The following is a 13,429-nucleotide window of genomic DNA, read 5'->3' on the forward strand; positions in this document are numbered from 1 at the left end:
TTTTTGGAATCAAGCACACAGACCTTCTTAATTCATTTGGCTCACTTCCCTGACCCAAAAAAGCACACCGTACTATATGCCCCTACCCTCCTCTTTGAAGAGGTTGAGCGGTGTCATATTTCTACTGGGGCTGCTTATTATGAGGGGTTCCCACCATCCCTGTGCTGTGCTGACTTCCTCCTGGGTGTTCTTATTATGAGGGGCTCCCACCATCCCTGTGCTGTGCTGACTTCCTCCTGGGGGTTCTTATTATGAGGGGCTCCCACCATCCCTGTGCTGTGCTGACTTCCTCCTGGGGGTTCTTATTATGAGGGGATCACACCATCCCTGTGCTGTGCTGACTTCCTCCTGGGGCTGCTTACGGTGCTGCTGTCAGCGCTGTATGTCACGGAGCTGCTGTCAGCGCTGTATGTCACGGAGCTGCTGTCAGCGCTGTATGTCACGGAGCTGCTGTCAGCGCTGTATGTCACGGAGCTGCTGTCAGCGCTGTATGTCACGGAGCTGCTGTCAGCGCTGTATGTCACGGAGCTGCTGTCAGCGCTGTATGTCACGGAGCTGCTGTCAGCGCTGTATGTCACGGAGCTGCTGTCAGCGCTGTATGTCACGGTGCTGCTGTCAGCGCTGTATGTCACGGAGCTGCTGTCAGCGCTGTATGTCACGGAGCTGCTGTCAGTGCTGTATGTCACGGAGCTGCTGTCAGCGCTGTATGTCACGGAGCTGCTGTCAGCGCTGTATGTCACGGAGCTGCTGTCAGCGCTGTATGTCACGGTGCTGCTGTCAGCGCTGTATGTCACGGAGCTGCTGTCAGCGCTGTATGTCACGGAGCTGCTGTCAGTGCTGTATGTCACGGAGCTGCTGTCAGCGCTGTATGTCACGGAGCTGCTGTCAGCGCTGTATGTCACGGAGCTGCTGTCAGCGCTGTATGTCACGGTGCTGCTGTCAGCGCTGTATGTCACGGAGCTGCTGTCAGCGCTGTATGTCACGGAGCTGCTGTCAGCGCTGTATGTCACGGAGCTGCTGTCAGCGCTGTATGTCACGGAGCTGCTGTCAGCGCTGTATGTCACGGAGCTGCTGTCAGCGCTGTATGTCACGGTGCTGATGTCAGTGCTCTGTATTACGGTGCTGCTGTCAGTGCTCTGTATCTCCTGCACCCTCTTGTTTGCCTACCCTGGTCCCTGACCTTCCCTCTCCTCCATTGCCTTCATTAGCTCCATAGTCCTGAATTGTCAGAACAATTTCCCAAATAAAAAAAAAATGCTTGTAGTTATCGATCCCAAATTCACCTCATACATGTATTATGCTATTGTCCAGGTGGTGGGACTACGTGCTACCCCCTAATAATTACCCCGTGGCCGCAAATTCGACCTAAAGGTTTGCGAAATTCGCCTCCCATTGAAGTCAATGGAGCCCGCGGCGAACGGTCGTTTTCGCGAACGTTTGTGCCCGTTCGCGTTTCGCGTTCGCGAAACGTCCCGTCGGAAGTTCGTCCATCACTACTTCTGACTATAGGCTTACTGCTGTCGAGTGTGGGGTGTACCAAGATGGCCGCAGCGGAACATCACTTCTGTTACCAGATCTGACAGGTCACCTAATCTGACAGAACACCAACTGGATCTACAGCTTCTTGACTCTCGCTACAGAGTAGGGAAGGAACTGGAGGCAGAGCCGAGCGGCCAAGCCGAGGCCCGCAACCCGAGCCATCACATTTGCATCGGATGATCAGGAGGGACGGTCTCGAACAGGGAGTCAGATCATATCAGAGAGCAGAGCAACAGCAGTTAGCAGACTCAGAAAAAAGTCAGTGGCGGACCTCGCAAGGACAGCTCAGCTCGCGGTCTGCCACTTGTGTAGACACCTTGCTGATTCCGGGGGGAGGGGGAGCGGGAGGCACTTGCCCTCCCTTGCAGATGCCCATGCACACTTAGAATCAACTCCAGAACTTTTACCTGCTTAATTGATGAAGAAATAACAAAGGAGTAGCCCACACCTGACCATGAAGCAGCTTTTGATTAAATTGTCCAATTACCTTTAGTCCCTTGGAAAGGAGGGGTGGCTATTCTTAAGAGCTGTAATTCTTAAACCCTCGCTTTAATTTGGATGTACATACCCTCAAAATAAACCTGAGAGTGTGCACTTTAAGCCCATATCCATTATATAACTATAGCTTGAAAAGGTTTTGGTAAATACCTGAAAAACACTAAAATTGTGCCTGTGTCCAAATATATATGGATCTAACTTTATATCCCCCTGCCAACTGCATTTTAGTTTGTAATATGTATAAGAGTTGAATATTATGTGGAAATCAATTATTGTACTTTGATTAAGCAAATGTCCCATGTATCAGCCAACCTAGCTATATTGTGGCTGCATGCGTGATCTATATAGAGCAGAAAAATGCAGTTAAAGGTAGTCCATACTTGCTCTCAAAGTCTGCAAATGAAGGTACCGTTATACAATTGTAATCCCATAGCAAGCCCAGAAATGTCTATATTGAGATTTGCAGAACTCTTTTTAATTGTGAATTATGCCATAGGGCAGGGGTATCCAAACCTTTTTCAAAGATGGCTAGATTTGATGAAGTAAACATGCGTGAGGGCCGACCATTTTGCCTGACATTCTTTGAACCATTAATAGTCGGTCTAAGTGTGTTCATTCGAGCACTATTACACTGGCCAGCATGAATTATCTTGCCTTTGTGGTTGTGTGTGGTGAAGAGATGCGCTCGGGCACATTTTTTGGATATATATATCAATTGTGGCCCCAACGAATTCCCCAGCGCCACTCGGGACTAAGGATGAACTTGGGCGTGTTATTTTGATATACCGTATTTAATGGTGTATGGCACGCACCTTCACTTTAAGAGGGAAGTTTCAGGAAAAAAACATACATTTTAAATGAAGTACTGTAAAGCAAAATAAGGGTCAGTGCCCATCAACGCAGCCTAATGAGTGCCCATTTGCAGCTTTACCATTGCCATGAGTGCAGCCTCACCATTGCCATGAGTGCAGCCTCACCATTGCCATGAGTGCAGCCTCACTTGTGTCATGAATGCAGCCTGACCATTGCCATCAGTCAGCCTGATCGATACCCATCTGCAACCTTGGGGGACAGGGACAGGAAGGAGGGGGGGGGGGGGTGACGAGCGCTGACATATTACATACAGGAGAATCTCCTGTTTACACGGCAGCCTCTTTAATACAAAGTCTGCCTCCTATGATAGGACAGAACAGTCGTCCAATGGCAGATCAGGAGACGGGACTTCCTATTACAGACACTACTGAGTAAACGGGAGATTCTCCTGTATGTAATCTGACGGCGCTTGTCCCACCCCCTCCAAGGCAGCGCCGATAAATACAGTATAAATCTTTTGTTGTCATGGGGACCACAAAGGATGTATATATCCAAATTACTGGGGGGGGGGGGCACATTAAACCGGAGCACGGGCCTCAATTGGCCGTGGGCTGGACTTTGAACATGCCTGCCATAGGGGGATGATTTTACCAGTTACCTGGAAGCATACAGAGTTGGGTTTGTTGATGAAGGGATTGGCTGTTGTCTGAGTTGATCATTTTCAACCAATGACCAATTGTTTTTTCCATATATAAGCGTCAGAGCTGTACATCAGAGTTTGCCACTTTACAAGCTTAAATCTAGGTTACTAGAAAGCGTGGAAGTTCATGGATTACCACAATCTGGGGAAGACCATGTGGTATTCTTCTAATTGGCCTGATGTCTCTGTGGAGCCCATTGGATGTTGGACCCAGACTCTACATGAAGCCTCAATTTCTGCCCAACATGTGATTAAGCCCCATCCCTTGTCCTTCAAATATTTAATGCCAGAACCTCAGTGGGCAGTAAATCTCTGGTATTTGAAACTTGAATGACCCTTTGGTAGGACTTTTTTTTCAACAGGTAGCAGAGATAAATTTTGTTAGAATTTTAGACCCCCGGGGGGCGCATGCGCGTGATCGCCGAGATGGCCGCTTGATCTCAGCGCTCCGCGCCACCGGCCGTTTTACACCCGGCTAGCACAGCACCACTACGTGTCAGGCACCCGACGATCAGCGCCTCAGGCACCGGACACCGGTGGGCTCCCGCGGGAATGCACCGCTCGCAGAAGGGCAGGCAGAAAACCCCTAAACAACATAAGATGCTACCAGCTGCAGGGAAAGGCAAGATGGCGCCGGAGCCTCCCGAGCCAGATGACACCATGAGGCTCTCCGCAGCAGCACCTGCGTCGCCCACTGATAGTCTGCTACAGTATCCCTCGGATCTGGTAAGCCCTGATCAACAGACTTCAGAGGACATGCTAACCAGGTTCAGGTCCATAGTGAGAGATGAAATCTCCGTAGCCTCACGGAAACTTTCCTATGACCTCATGCGAGGTCTTAAAGAGATAGGCCATCGCACCAACCAGCTTGAGCAGAGAATGGACTTAACCACAACAGTGCTAGAGGGCCATGAGGAGGAAATTGATAGACTGACTGGTGAGCTAGAGGGACTGCGGGATAAGCTGGAGGACTCTGAGAATAGAGCCCGCAGGGATAATTTGAGAATACGTGGGATTCCTGAGGCCATCACAGATCTGCAAGGTACGGCCACGGCCTTTTTCCAAGAGCTGGCCCCGGAGATTCCTGTCGACCGGCTGGAGTTTGACCGCATTCATCGGTCCTTGGCCCCAAAACCTACAGAAGGCCCCCCCAGGGATGTCATTATTAAGTTGCATTACTATCGCACAAAAGAAAGGCTCCTGCAGGCAGCGAGAGAACGTCAAGACCTTAGTTTCCAGAATCTTTCCCTCCAGCTGTTTCTGCAAAACCAAGGCATAAAGTATAGATGGGGATTCCCCTTTAAGTTGTCCTTTACATATCGAGGACACCAAGTTCACGCTTCCTCTGTGTCCGACCTGAAACGCCACTTCCAAGACTTACAGTTGGATCTCCCTCCATCTCAGAGTGACCCACCTGTATCGTCCTCCCGCACCCGACAGGGGCACCCCCCCCGCACTTCCTCACAGGCTTCTCTGCAGAGATCCCAGGCCCTGCGATCGCTTCAGGCCCAACGCTACCAGGATGTCCCTACAGGATGACGTTTGTTCTGCCTATGACCGGGTCATCCCTCTGCCTGGCACTGTGAACAGATTATTTTTTTTTCTTTGTGTTTTTGTTGCATCGTAATTTAGTTCACTATTATTTTTCTCTACATTTTACCTCCAATTCAATTTGGAGATGCGGTTACTACCTATCTTGCCCTATGCTCCAGGAGCGATACTGTGAGGGCATGTTATGGGTACTGTACCCTTTGGCGAGGGGTAGACCCCTTCTATTTTAATTTCCCTTTTTTTTTTTTTTTTGTGGGTGCGGTGCGGGCTTTCCCCGGGTTTCTCCGGGGCCCACTGGTTGCCATCATTTAGGTGCAAGGGACCACTTTACAGTTTATCAATGTAATACGACTGATGGATGCAGACTAGGGGTTGAGGTCACCTCCGTCTTCGGATGGCGGTCACCTCCCCGGGTTCCTATTGGTTCTCCTGACGGGTACATTGTCACGGGGTTCTTGTAATTACTACCGGAGTTCATGATTATTGCACTGTTTTATTTTTGTTTGCTAGGCTTGGTTTTAGTCTCAACTGTTTGTGCCTGACAAAATAACACGTCTTGTGATATTTTTTTTTTGGTGCTCATGTTTGTTTTATTCATAACTTTTTTTTTAGATATGCCGGGTGGGCCCGGTGGACCACTGCGCCCCCCCTGCGTCGGTACTTGCGTGGGATCATGGTCCCGCCCAACCGCCGATCTTTAGGTGGACCCACCGGTCCACGCTTAGTGGCATTATTGCTTCACTTTATATCTCTTTTCCGAGCTCCTCTCGGCTCTATCCTGTCTCTGTTTTCTCTCTTCTTCTATCGTTCCTTCTTGGCCCTCCTGGGCTTTCCTATTCCTGTTCTTTTTCCTCTTTCCCCAGAGTCCAGGGGGGTAGCACACAGAGCATATAATAAGCCTCCTTTTCCATGCGTAAAATGACATTACATTGGCTGTCTCTGAATGTGCAAGGTATGAACTCGCCACAGAAACGGGTTAAAATATTTAAATACCTTAGAAAACAACGTATTGACATAGCATGTTTGCAGGAAACTCACTTTTCCTCTACCTCCTGTCCTAAATATTTTGATTCCCAATATCCCCAAGTATTTCAGGCCAATGGTCAGACCAAGCAACGGGGAGTTCTGATTGCTTTTCGTAGGACAGTCCCGTTTCGCTGTGATAGACAGATAGCCGACCCCGCTGGTAGATACCTCCTGCTTTTAGGGAACATTCAGGACACTGAGGTTACTATTTTGACTTATTATGCCCCCAACTCTAACCCAGGCCCTTTCCTCTCCCATATCTGTGCTCTGTTGACATTGCACCAGAGAGGGACCCTATTGCTAGCGGGAGACTCCAATGTCGCCCTAAATCCAACCTTAGATAAATGTCCTTCGGACAAGCTGGCCCCCTCCTCGGCAGCTAAAGCGTTTTCCCGTTCTTTACGCTCCCATGATTTAGTAGACCTCTGGCGAGAATGCCATCCATCAAGCAGGGATTATACCTACTATTCCCATCCGCGCCATTCACACTCCAGAATTGATCATGTCATCATGTATAAAAAACATCTTCCTTTAGTAGAGTCGGTGTCTATCTTAGCAGCTCCCTGGACAGACCATGATCCCCTGTTAGTAGTTTGTCGGTCTTTAATGCATAATCCGCAACCATCCCCCTGGGTCATGAATGACTCGTTATTATCCTTAAAAGATATTCAGGACAGCTTAACGGAAGCGTCAACTGAGTACTTTTGCCTTAATTCTGCCTCGGTTTCTTCCCCAGTGACCCTGTGGGAAGCCTACAAAACTGTCCTAAGGGGCCGTATTATCCAGTTAGCGTCGAAACGCAAAAGAGAAAGACAGAAGTTGCAGGGGCAATTGGAGTCCCGCCTGGACTCTGCTTCTGCTATTTTTAAAACTACCCCTTCTCGTGCTAACCGTAAGCTTCTGGACCAGGCTCGCATGGAATTAGACCTTTGTCTGACCGTTCAAGCTGAACGCACCTTGCGCTGGTCTCGTCAGCGCTGGTACGCCAGAGCAAATAAACCCACTGCGATGCTGGCTAAGAGATTATGGACATTTGATTCTAAACCAGCTCCTATAGCTTTGCGCACTAGACATAACCAACTCACGAGTAACCCGGTACGTATACTGGATGAGTTCCGCCATAGACTTTCTGTTCTGTACTCCGCCCAAGACTCTGGATCGGAGCAAGATAGGACAGAATTTCTCCAGCGAATTACACTCCCCTCTTTAACAAACGCCCAGAAAGGCCTTATGGACCGTGATATTCGTGAATCCGAGGTTAGGCAATGTATTAAAGATCTAAAAATTGGGAAGCGCCCTGGCCCGGATGGCTTTACAGCCCTTTACTATAGGAAGCTAGTTGATGTGGTGGCAGCCCCATTGACGGCAATGTACAACTCCGTTAAGAATGGGCAGAACCTTTCCCAGGAATTGCTCACAGCCAATATAGTGATGTTACCGAAGCCTGATCGTGACCATACCTCCTGGGCGAACTTCCGTCCTATTTCCCTAATTAATATAGACATGAAAATTCTTACAAAAATATTAGCTAATCGTCTTAATTCTTTCCTTCCCCGCCTAATTAAAAAGGACCAAGTAGGCTTTGTTCCGATGCGACAGGCTGGGGACGCGATCCGGAGAATTATTCAACTGCAGCATATTGCCCATAGCCGATCATTACCTTCTATGCTTTTGTCGCTAGATGTGAACAAAGCTTTTGACACGCTAACCTGGCTTTGGAGCTTCCATTCTGCGTTGGTTGGCAGCACTGTACGACGCCCCCCAAGCCAAAATTAAATACTATGGGTTTGAATCACCCAAATTCCCTATTCGAAGGGGCACTCGTCAGGGCTGCCCACTTTCGCCCCTACTATTTGTTTTGGCCATGGAACCCCTAGCGGAGTCGATCCGTTCACATCCTGACATCAAGGGCATCGAAGTGGCGGGTTTTCCACATAAAATTTCGCTATTTGCGGATGATATTCTGTTGACTTTGACTTCACCCAGACTTTCCCTACCTAGCTTGTTTTCTCTCTTGGAGACTTTTGCGTCCCTTTCGGGTCTAAGAGTTAACCCTACTAAGTCCAAAGCTATGTCGGTAAATCTCTCATCTCTAGAATTATCCTCTATAAAAGCAAATTTTCCTTTTCAATGGCTTCCTTCATTGCCCTATCTGGGAATTCATATCACCCCCAAGTATGACGGTTTGTATCAGGCCAATTTTCCTTCTCTTTTCCGCAAACTAGATGCATTGCTGTCCTCTTGGTCCCACTGCCCGATCTCCTGGTTTGGCAGAATTACTGCGGTCCGTATGACCTATCTCCCTAAGTTACTATATTTTTTTAGGGTTCTGCCCATCCCAATTGCCCCCCACATACTGCAAATCTATCAGCGTAAGCTTCTGAAATTTATATGGGGGTCCTCTCGCCCTCGAATTAACAAACAGACATTATACGCCAGATGGATTGAGGGGGGCATGTCGGTCCCTAATCTTCGGGCGTATTATCTGGCGGCGAATATAGCCCCAATCACTCGCTTCCACGATAACTACCAAATGCCACTGTGGGCCACTATTGACCTGGTTGACTCACACCCTACACCCATCTCGTCCATACCATGGCTTCCTCCAGCGAAGCGCCCGAAAGGGCTTGGACCGTGTATGGTCCATTCGCTACGCCTCTGGGACTCGATAAAATATTCAGCGAATCTTATATCCCCCCATTTGCCTTTACTACGTCTGGCGCACTGCCCAATGTTCCCCCCTTGTTGCGACAATCCGGGTCAGTTTTCTTGGTGGGCGGATAGGGGCTTCACAGATGTTCATTCACTGCTTACCCCCGTGAAAATGATCTCCTTTGAAACGCTTCGTTCCTCCCATGACATTCCTTTGCGGGAACATTATAGTTACCTACAAATTAAGCACTTTTTCCAGAAACTCCTCCGGGCCCAGCCTACTCCATACACTCTGACCTCCTTTGAAAAAATATGCAGGGCTACTCCTCACTCCCCGGGGACCATATCCCTATTATACTCTTCTATCATTTCTATCATCAAACCCCCCGTAAGCAAATATTATCTCCAATGGGAGAAGGACCTGGCGAGGCGGCTGGACCCGGAGGACTGGCAGACTATGACATTAACTCTCATGAAAAGTTCAAGGAATGTCCTTATTCTTGAAAATGCATATAACGTTTTTTATAGGTGGTATTATACGCCCGACAGACTAGCGAGATTTATCCCCTCTTATTCTCCTCATTGTTTTAGGGGCTGCCCGATAACCGGGTCTATGGCACATATTTGGTGGACATGCCCAAAAGTTTGTAGACTCTGGGTTAGGGTCTACGCGCTGCTACGAAATATGTTTCATACCAATCTGAAAAGAGATCCATATGAAGCCCTGCTTTGTAAACCTATCCAAGTACTTCTTTGCTCAGAGTGCCAATTAGCCCAACATCTTTTTAATGCAACAAAATTGACCATTGCCCGCTCTTGGAAAACTCCTGTACTCAGTTTTGATGCAGTTAAGAATCGCATGAATGACATCATGGTTAACGAGAAACTAACGTCTTTAACTTCTGACACACACAACAAATTTCTTAGAACCTGGAGTCCCTGGATATCTTGTAACCCGACCTCCAGGTTTGATAGTCGCTTGATGTCAATCTAAGGGCTCTGTGCGCGCCCCCCCCCCCCTCCCTTCGTGGAACGGACTCTCTCCTCTCTTTTTCTTTTGGTCTTTTCTACCCATCTTCTTTACTCTCCTTCTAACTTTTGCTTCTAACCTACTTCTTCTTTTCTCTTGTCTATATGTGCTTTCCTTCCTTTGACTTAGTTTGGGAAGGACCCACATTTGTCTTGCTGGTTATGATGGCTGGTAATAGTCAAACCCGACAGACTGCACTATATTTTCATTAACGTCCTTTTGATTTACTTATATGTGATTGTTCATTCTGGGTGCGTTTGTTTTGCATCGTTTTCTAGTAATCATGTTGCTGTACACCATGCTAAACATGTAATATTCCGCTGTTGGGAATTTTTTTTTTTTTTTCTCTTTCCTCTCTTTTATGGATATCTATTGTAACCAGCAACCATTTGGATATTCTTGTTATGTTTTATTTGTTAATAAAACCTTTGTAAAATAATTTTAGACCCCCACATGCAGACCAGAGTTGTAATGCAAGACGCTGCACAGGGATGTGTTTGAAGACTAACGAGGTACTTAAGCACTATTACCTTTGAAACTATTTGGGCAAAGTTCATATCACTTTGTTGGTTGAGTTGTGTTCTAGTGCCTTGATGAACAACTTTACTAACAAGAACATAACCTGGATTTTGATTGCTTGCTGTATCCAACAGCTGAAATGTTCTTTATATATTTATTAATCCTCCTCTATAACCTTTTCATTGCTGTCCTGTGAGTTATAAATTGCACTATCAATGTATTCCTCTCTTTCAGGGGATATTCTCGGAAACATGTTGTGGAAGGATTAGAGCCCAGCTCTACCTACAGGTTCAGACTGAATGTTACAGAGTTTAATGGTCAATGTGCATACAGTCCGCTCGTCTCCGTCTCCACTACAAGTATGTTGAAATAACAATGTTTCCTGCACAGCTCTCGCTCACGCTTTTTAAAAGTGCATGGCTGGTCATTGCTGGTCTCTTTTTGAAAATGCTAGTTGCCCGTCTGACAGGAGGCCAGCAATGACAGCCAACATAATTAGTTTTAGTACAGGTTTCTTTGAAAGTGGTAGTAAACCCTCGCACCGGATGATATCACCTGCACATGGGTTCTAAAGGAACAGCATTACGCTGTGCTGCAGCCGTAACTCCCAGCGATGCATACTAGAAAATTATGTAGTTGCCTTGCAGGGGATCTCACCCCAATGCTGCAGTTTGCTACTGCTTTAAAGTAGGCATATCCACTAACTGAATGACATTTAGTTTGCTAAAACGCTGTTCTCATAAATGTTTTTTTTTTTTAACCTTTGCCCTCCTGTGCATTTGTGGGTGTGACATCATCTTTCACCAGCCAATCATGACAGCAGAAGACTGGCACCTGGAAGAAGCCAGGGAGAAGAAGCCAAAGAGGTAGCCCGTGGGCTTTGGACCGTTGAAGCATAGGTCCATAGCATAGGTACCACTTTAAAGCAGAACTTCACCCATTCACAAGGTGCAGCGCGGCTCACGCATGCGCAGTAGAAGACCGGCTGTTAAACCGCAAGGCTTCACTTCCTGTTTCCCAATTTTGGGATGCCGGTGCCTGCACCCGAAACCGATTGAAGAAATGGCTCGGATGAGGACATCGCTGGATCCCTGGACAGGTAGGTGTCCTTATAGTAATAGTGAGCAGCTACAATATTTGTAGCTGCTAACTTTTTAAAATGTTTTGGGGAGTCCTCTTTAAGGCTCCATTCACACTTGTACAACTTGTCATGCGACTATGGACATCAAAGTTGCATGATATGTCTCAGCCCATTCTTTTCATTGGCACCTGTTCAAATCTGTGCAACTTAAAGTCACAGCAACCTTGAAAAGGTGCCTGCACTTCTTTGAGGCAACTTTGGATGTGACTTTGATCCAGAGAGTTTAAAGTTGGATCAAAGTCACACTCGAAGTTGCAACACTTGCGTGACTCCAAAGTTTCATTGGAAATCATGCGACTTTGGAGTTGGGAGAGTGTGAATGGAGTCTAATGAGCAATTGCAGTGTTGCGGACGGGGTGCACTGCAAGGGAAGATTTTGTCCAGAAGTTGGGCTTTTTTATTTTGACCACAGGCAGCAAGGAAGGAGCTAGAAAGCTTTTCCCTGGCCATAAAATGCCAGATCTAGAACAGTAACGAGTCCATATCTGCTAGCCTTATAAGCGAAGAACCAACCATACCGTAACCAAAAAATCTGAAGAGCTTTTAGTGGAATGTTAAATGTCTCTAATGAAAATCTTATTTTGCTTCCATCGTGTTATCATTTCCTTCCTATTTTATCATTTTGGTGTAGTTATGAAAAAGTGCATAGCTTTCTGGGCTACATATCTCCACATACTTCAGCCATTGTAGGAAAAAAAAAAGACAAGCCCGTCATAAATAGCGCTATGTTCCACTTCGTACAAACGCTGAATTGTGTTTCCGGGGAATATTGGATGTGTTCTGCAGGATTTGCTGGCACAATAGAATACTGTGCTGTAAAACATACTCTTCCCCAGTTCAGAAACATCATCTGTCTAAAAAAGACATTAATATATCTCTCTCTTAAATAGATTTGTAGCTTAGAAGGGGGAAAAGCATATAAAATGGAATGAAAGCGGATTTAGATAGCTCACATGATGGAATTTTAGAATCCAGCAGCTCAGGCACAATACCTTTTCAAGAACTGCAGCAGATTGCTTAAAGTGCTGCAACAGTAAGATTAAATTCCTTCTCGCCATACTTTCACCGTGGTAATACTGGTTTCAGCTATATTCAGTACGATATAGACTTTCCTAATGGGAAACTGTAAAACTAGCGAGATTAATAATACGGTACAGACAGTAGTGACAGAGTGTCCTTTATTTATCTGCTCAGCCAAGAAAGGTTTCTGATTGGTTGTCGTGTTTTAAAGCACAATGCTGCAGTATAAATTAGGTTATTTTATATATTAATCAGTCAAGCTGTTTACATTTGCGATTGTTTTCCACAATTCGGCACTGTTCACGCCTTTGTGTTTTGCATGCATTTTAAGTGTGGTGCATTAAAACAGAACTAAAATCTCTAAATCAACATTACCTATTTTAATCCTTAAGCTGATAGCATTAGGAAATTGATAGGAACAGTGGCGGCCCATCCATAGAGGGCGCACAGGTGCTTCCCCTCCCATATTCATGCGTCCGCCCCCCTAATCTACATATCAGGTCGACGGGTGCATGGATTCCATTGGGGAGTATGGATTTTTTTAAGCACGTGATTGGAGCCAGAGGCTTCAAAAAAGGGTGGGCTTGGGGAGTGCAGAGCACTGCGTCCCGATCCAACCCTGTCGTGTGACTATAGCGAATACATTTTCACTATTTTCACACTAAAGTTCCTGCATGCCAACCAGGAGGCAGGTCGTGAGATAGGTTTCCCAATTGGCCTAAGCATCAGGCGATCCTTTTGAATGCCTAGTACTTGGGTGGAAGAGGAACAGTACGCTGTAGGAGATGGAGGAGCGGACATCATCACAGGTGATGAGCAGTGCCTGGTTTTCTCCACACATACCACTTAGAATTAAGGCCAAAAAGCTCTATCTTGGTCTCATCGGACCAGAGAATCTTATTTCTCACCATCTTAGATTCCTTCAGGTGTCTTTTAGCAA

At 46.7% G+C, this 13,429-nt stretch overlaps 1 protein-coding gene across 1 annotated transcript in view; it reads left to right on the plus strand.

The window, feature by feature from the left end:
• FANK1 (fibronectin type III and ankyrin repeat domains 1) overlaps positions 1-13,429 on the plus strand; it is a 157,142-nt gene that overhangs the window by 76,029 nt on the left and 67,684 nt on the right. The window contains exon 3 of the mRNA XM_077455502.1: positions 10,563-10,687. Coding sequence (XP_077311628.1) covers positions 10,563-10,687 — 125 coding nt within the window. The remainder of the gene's footprint in view (positions 1-10,562; positions 10,688-13,429) is intronic.

The sequence above is a fragment of the Lithobates pipiens genome, unplaced genomic scaffold, assembly GCF_037356315.1.
Source record: "Lithobates pipiens isolate NorthernLeopardFrog02 unplaced genomic scaffold, aLitPip1_a1.2 Scaffold_25, whole genome shotgun sequence".
Lineage (NCBI taxonomy): Eukaryota > Metazoa > Chordata > Amphibia > Anura > Ranidae > Lithobates > Lithobates pipiens.